Source organism: Bidens hawaiensis, unplaced genomic scaffold (genome assembly GCF_021521415.1).
Source record: "Bidens hawaiensis isolate Kalapana, Puna unplaced genomic scaffold, B.hawaiensis_p1.1 tig00012186_1, whole genome shotgun sequence".
NCBI classification, from domain to species: domain Eukaryota; kingdom Viridiplantae; phylum Streptophyta; class Magnoliopsida; order Asterales; family Asteraceae; genus Bidens; species Bidens hawaiensis.
The window spans coordinates 252681-259778 of record NW_027491983.1 but is presented as its reverse complement, the minus strand read 5'-3'; the positions used below and the strand labels follow the sequence as shown (position 1 = coordinate 259778).

General features: G+C 37.1%; 1 protein-coding gene across 1 annotated transcript; it reads right to left on the bottom strand.

Annotated features, from left to right (window-relative positions):
* Nucleotides 1-5799: 5799 nt before the first annotated feature.
* On the bottom strand, nucleotides 5800-6267 carry LOC143540291 (uncharacterized). Its single transcript, XM_077033396.1, has one exon. It carries the CDS (start codon nucleotides 6265-6267, stop codon nucleotides 5800-5802), a length of 468 nt encoding a protein of 155 aa, XP_076889511.1.
* Between the last annotated feature and the right edge of the window lie 831 nt (nucleotides 6268-7098).

The following is a 7098-nucleotide window of genomic DNA, read 5'->3' as shown; positions in this document are numbered from 1 at the left end:
TGTATAGTTAACAGCTACTTATTTGTATAATGTAAACTAACTGATAACGATTGCCACATCTGTATCTTTTGTAGTTAGGCGGCCAATAAGAAACATGTTGTTGTGTAAAAGAAACTATTACAACTATTATTGTCCATATTACTTTCGTTTTACGCATCTCAACATATACAAATTTCCAAAAACACAAATATGTGGACGCCTAGTATCCACGCCCGTCGCAACGCTCGGGAAAAAAAACTAGTTTTTATATATTGAATATGATTAGAAAAACAAAAGTTATTACAATATCATCTTTCAAACATGTTTAAACAATTAAGAAATTCGTTTATGGGCTATGGCCCTTTAACTCGCATGGCACCTGTACGGCCAAGGATATAAGTATCGATTTTGCCATTGGGTTTTCATGAAGGGCATAGCACTTGCAAGATCCAAGTTGTTAAAACCCCCAAGTGGTGAAAGAATAATCCAGGTGCTCATACCCCGGATCACTTTGTATCCCTAAACGCCTATTGCCACAGCCCCGATTAAAAGTGGCGGAACATGCCGGGACATGACGTGATTGTTTCAATGCACACGACACTATTAAAGAGCGTCAACATTTAACACAAATTCATTTCATTTAACATAAAACACAACACATCTTGTTCATACAAATACAACCAAATACAAGAGAAATAAATAGTTCATTTTACTAATAATCCTAATGGTCCAAAATGAAAATAGCGTCTTCAATCTTCAATCAACCAACAATTAAACCTGTTACGTTACATAAATTATATTTTTTCAACACGATTGTTGATGAGCAATTCCATTGTGACATTTGAGCCAAAACAAGGTACACCTCAGTATGTATTTACCGATTAAGCAAATAAACGCCTTTTGCGTAACAAACAAACGATTAACCGAACGGGTCGGGTTATGACCCAGATATCTCTGGGGGGGCCATCTATAAGTGATATACGTTTAATACAAGCTAAAACATTAGAAATATGGCCTTAGTTTGATAGCAAACAAGTTAAACGAAAATATGCTCGTTTAACTACCCGCTATAGATTTAAAAGCGGAAGATAGTTACAAACCAAGCATTGTATCATCCGTTAAGCCGAAAAAGACTTACCAAACATTTATTTGAAACGTTTTAAGTGATCCGTGAAAATATTTTTGATTTTTACAAACATATAGTATGTTTTTATAATTTTACACAAAACTAGCCAAAAAACACTCGTTTTCGCTTTGTTTAACGCACCCGATAAGTTTTTCGCGCCAAAAACCGAACCCGAACTAAATTTGGACCGGGATTTTTGTATTTGGGCTTGAGGAATCAGAAAATTGGGCCAAAATGGGCCCAAGGTGGGCTCATATAATCCCGATCGCAAACAGCAACCCCCCCCCCCCCTTTGGTTCTTTCATATTTAAACTAGATCCAAGATATTTTTAGCCTCATTTTCTTGAAAAATCTGGACATAAGCTCTGTTCCAGCCAAAAACCTTCAAACCCTAAGGTAAGGGGCTTAAATAAGTAGCTTTTATGCTTGTTTAAACTTGTTTAATACCATAAAAACATGTCTTGGTTACTAAAAATCATTCCTAACCGTGTAAAAATCCTAAAAATGGTCCATAAACATTTTTTTGATCATACACATGGTAAGGAACCTGTTTTGATAATTTTTTTGCCATAAACACGGATTAAAGGGTTGAAACGACGTTTTTACGGTTCAAAAGTCCGTTTTTATGCACTAGCCGAAACCCTAAGTTAAGGGCTGTTATGTTGATAAAATATTGATTGTTTTGTGATATAGGACTTGTACCTAGCTTGCTTAGAAGCTCAAGAACCTGAAAACTTGATTAAAAAGTCAGAAACGAGCCAAACCCGCTAAGGTAATGCCGAAACACTCGCTTACGGGCTATTTAAGTTAAGGTTGTGATGTACATATTTTTAGGCCTTGAAATTATGCAGAGACATCAGGGATCATGTCAGTGAGTCCCTGTTCAAATTCGGTAATTTTTTCGACCATCCGAGAATATTTGGCGAATTTATTACTGAATTGGGACGTTTATTTGGGAAAAATAGCTAAAATACTTCAAAAATTATGAAATTTTTCTGGGAACTCAGATTTGATGTATTTTGATCACATATGAATTTTGGGATCATTTTGAGAAGTTTAAAGGTGTTTTGTTTATTTGCGTTTGTGTGAATTTTTACAGCCGAATTTGGGCCGAAAAGAATATTGCACGAGCTTTATACATTCTGCGATTGATACAGGTTGTTTTGGGACATGATTTGAGTGTTCAGGAATTTTTGTGGAATTTTTGGAAATTGTTTGGGGTAAACGGACGATTTTCAGGCGAAATATAGCTGATAAAATGAATTTTTATAAATTAATAAATCAGTAAATAAATTCCAGAAATATTTTTATAAAAATATAAATATTTTAATTGATAAGTGGTTAAATTTTCATAATTTAATGATTAACGATTAATTAATTATGCTAATTTGAATATTAAACAAATTCAGTTTTTATAAAACCCGGCAAGTTTGCGACTAGCGAATCTACGGGAATATCAAAACACCAAGAGTGATCAAAAGTCATATTTTTGGATTAATTAAGTAAAAACGAATTTTTTTTATGAGAAACCTGGACAATCCGGGTGGATTGTGCGCGTTTCTTCTTAAATCAAACTGAATAAACGGAAACGGGCCACGTGGCTAATCCGGAACCCCAGTATGTGATCTTTCTTTATAACTTAATCATTTTGTTAACCAATACATTTACCCAAGCTTATTTTCCCATAACTGTTTTCTGAACGTGTAAACGAACAACTTGGCCCAGCTGGGAAAACGGGAATCGGAGCCAAGTTCGATTTTAAGTATTAGACATTGAACAACATCACAACCTAAGCCTATTGCCACTTTCTGGACATTCCAACTATACCCAGATTAGTTATACAGCCCAGTTTCCAATTGAGATTATAATAATATTAAAATATTAATATTATTATAATATTAATTATAGGAACTACTGATAGCAGACCAAACAAACCATGAGCTGATACAGTACTGCGTATCTACTAAACCGTGAGTTTCATGACCCAACTTTTAAACTGTTTTACGAACTTTTGGGGTGAAAGCATATTTGATTACATATACATACCTAAAACATGTACTGATGTGAATTATCTAAGTGCTAACACACGAAAGTCCCCACGATCACAGTAATTAACTTCGAGCCGGTGGCTTGTGAATAGTACTATTGGTTTGACAAACCCAAACGGAATCGGCCTGGTTGCCGTGTCACATAGCGCCGTTTGCACATGACCATATTTATACAAACAGGCTATGTAGTGTTAGACATAGCTACCGGGGCATGTTGTGGGCGGAAAGGGGCCACAGTGGTTGATTGAGCGTGGGAAATGGAGGCACGCAGCACGAACAGTCAATGTTTCACTGTAGCTTAGCATAATTACATCTTTTACATACATACATACTTATTTCATGATTACAAGTGTTAACTTGTGAATACTCATTACTGTTTTCTTGAAACTCGTGAAACTCACCAACTCTAGTAGTTGACCCGTTTTAAACTGATTTTCAGGTGTACCTAAATCGGAGTAATTTGGTGATCTGTTACTTGCCTGAAGTGTGTGGTCGATGCTATGTGAATAGAAGCAAGGGTGTTAGTAGTAAGAACGTTTAGTTAACGAATTAGTTTTGTTTGTACCACCTAGACTGTAAAATAATGATAGAACAAAGAAATGTAATATATTGTAAATTAGTTTGTAATGTTTCTTTTTAAACAATGTGTTGATACCAGAGGTGTCTGTTACATTCCCGTTTTACGCTTCCGCATTGTGCTAGTCGGGGTGTGACATCCATGGTTTTTGTATATATATAATATGAGACAAAATCCACAACTCTTATGTGAAATTGTAATAATAATGACAATTACGATATATAAATCATAAATAAATGAAGCACTTTTCTAATAGTGTCACAACCCGGTCCAGGGCCTAGAAGTGTGACCAACAGTTGGTACATGTTTTGTAAATATATCAGAGTAGCGGGTTCATTTTAGCGGAAGTCTTTAAATATTAATTTACATTATCAAAATTTCTCGGGAATTAAACACTCTAGTTTCAGTTTTACAAAACAATGATATTAATTTTACAAGGATTTTATAATATTCAAAAACGAGCCATCTCGAGCGATCTTCTATGACTCCAATCCTTGTATTCCATCTATTGTCACCTAATTACCTGCAAGGGTGGGAAAAACACGTCAGCTATGTGCTGGTGACACGTTGACTCAATAAAACAGTTTATAACAGTCGTTAAATACAAATATAGTTTTCTTTTTCACAAACTCAGCAGGAACGCCTGTCATTCCCGGGATTTGTACCACTACCCTACACACACAATTCAAAGGTTCTCCGAGTACATAGCCCCTATTCGGAGACAACCTTCCCCTAGGCTATGTAACCCTGTTGGAGAACCGGTTATGATTGACTTTGTTTTGTCTGCCAACTATCAGTTATGTTTGGATCCAGACAATTACAAGAGTAAAATCAGTTTAGACAGTAAAAGGTTAACGTGTTCACCTTGTTTTATCAGTTGCAAATATCATATTCCTCAGCTTCAGTATGCTATCAACTTATATTTGTAATAGGCATGCATAAGTACCTAGTTGGTATTATTCAGCAGACTTTAAGTCTGTTTCAGTTCAGCAGGGTCGAGGTCTGATCAGCAGACTTGAAGTCTAATTCAGTTCAGCAGACTCGAGGTCTGATCAGCACACTCTTAGGTCTGACCTAACCATAGTATAGTTATAGTCGTTTTATGAAAATACTTTGGATTTACATATGACATTTGGAATAGCACGCTTTGGCCTAATAAAGCATATCACGTTGGCAAACTTCTCCAGGTAAGCAAACGGGTCCCGCGGTTGATTGGGATGTATACGAATTGCTTTCCTTAGACAAGAAGAGTCTACTAACGATATCCCCCTGTCAGTTACTACGTGCCCGTCAAAATATAGTTTTGATAACATTACTTCACGTGGAAGCAACGTCTTTGCTTTTTAAAACATTACTTAGAAAATATTAACAGTTTAACGACTATACCCTTAACTAAGTTATAACTATGTATTTAAAGTAACTAGTAAAGTAACTTAACCTTAATCCTGCCTTAAACGGTTAGTCGAAGTCAAAGACTAAGAAAAACAGTAGCACTTCAGCTTGTGCTTCGTTTACGTAATCAGTAGCTCGTTTAGCAACGTAACAACCTCGTTTCTTCGTGAAATCAGCCCTCGAAACCTAGGAACACCCTTGGCACAATTACCTAGCTTATGTGTGTGAAATGAAGGTGAAAATGGGATGAGAATGGCTGAACCCGTAGCTGCCCTTTTATACTTGAATTTTTGGAACCGTCGCGTAGCGTGATGGACTTTTTCCAAGGCCGTAGTGTAGCGCGACGCCGCAATTAATCAGATTGTGCCACATGTTGACACGTGGTTGGCCACGTGTCCTGGGTTACTTAACCTGGTCATCGCGTAGCGCGGTGGACCAATTGGGTTGGCCGTCGCGTAGCACGGGGCCCCCTTTTTTTCTTGAACTGTGTGATTCTCTTACGCGTAGCGCGACGAGTTTTAACAGAAGACCATCACGTAGCGCTATGGGTCTTAAAACTCAAATTTTCAATTTTAATCCCTAAACTTTCAAACTTGGTATGTTTAGCCCAAAATTAGCTGGGGTATTTTCACGGTGTTACATCCTCCCCACCTTTAGAAAAATCTCTTCGTCGAGATTCATGTAAAGAGATGTGGATACTTTCGTTTCATCTCGGACTCAAGTTCCCAAGTAAATTCCGGACCACGTCGGGAATTCCATCTAACTTTTACCAACTTCAACCTTTTACGCTTCAGGAACTTGGTTTGTCTATCTTCAATCCGTATCGGCTCCTCTACAAACTTGAGTTTCTCATTCACTTGTGCATGTTTTAATGGCATTGCGAGTGTTTCATCCGCTAAACATTTCCGTAGATTCGATACATGAAACACATCATGGATTCCTTGAATCTCTTCGGGTAACTCAAGGCGATAAGCTACAGGGCCTGTTCTTCTAACAGTCTTGATTGGTCCAACAAAACGCGGACTTAACTTCCCTTTCTTCCCAAAACGAACAACACTTTTCCATGGTGACACTTTAAGTAACACTTTATCGCCTTCGTTGAATTCTAGCGGTTTTCGTCTTATATCTGCATAACTCTTTTGCATGTCTCGTGCTGCCTTTAGTCTTTCATGAATTTGAATTACTTAGTCAGTCGTTCTTTGCACAATTTCAGGACCAGACAATTGATTATCACCGATTTCGGACCAGCATACAGGCGTCCTACATTTTCACCCGTATAATGCTTTGTATGGTGCCATTTGTATGCTTGTGTGATAACTGTTATTGTATAAAAATTTCACAAGAGATAGGTGAGTATCCCAACTACCACCCAAATCTATAACACAATCACGAAGCATATCTTCTAATGTTTGAATTGTCCTTTTGCTTTGTCCGTCGGTTTGTGGGTGATAAGAAGTACTCAAATTTAAACGCATTCCCATTGCCTTTTGAAAACTTCTCCAAAAGTTGGAGGTAAAATGACTGTCTCTATCGGATATAATTGATGACGGCACACCGTGCAATGCTACAATGTTGTCCACATACAGTTGTGCCAACTTGTCCATGCTAAACGTTTATTGGATAGGAATAAAATGAGCAGATTTGGTCAATCTATCAATGATGACCCAAATAGCATCATTTTGACGTGAAGTTTTGGGTAATTTCATAATGAAATCCATGGTAATCATATCCCATTTCCATATCAGGATTTTGGGTTGTGTCAATAAACCCAATGGCTTTTGATGCTCGGCTTTGACCTTTGAACATGTTAAACATTTTGCAACATACAAAGCAATCTCTTTCTTCATTCCAATCCACCAATAATCATCTTTAAGATTATGATACATCTTGTCATTTCCCGGATGCATCATATACTTGGATTTGTGAGCTTCTTTTAAGATTTTCTCCCGTAAACTCCCAACCATCGGCACCCAGAT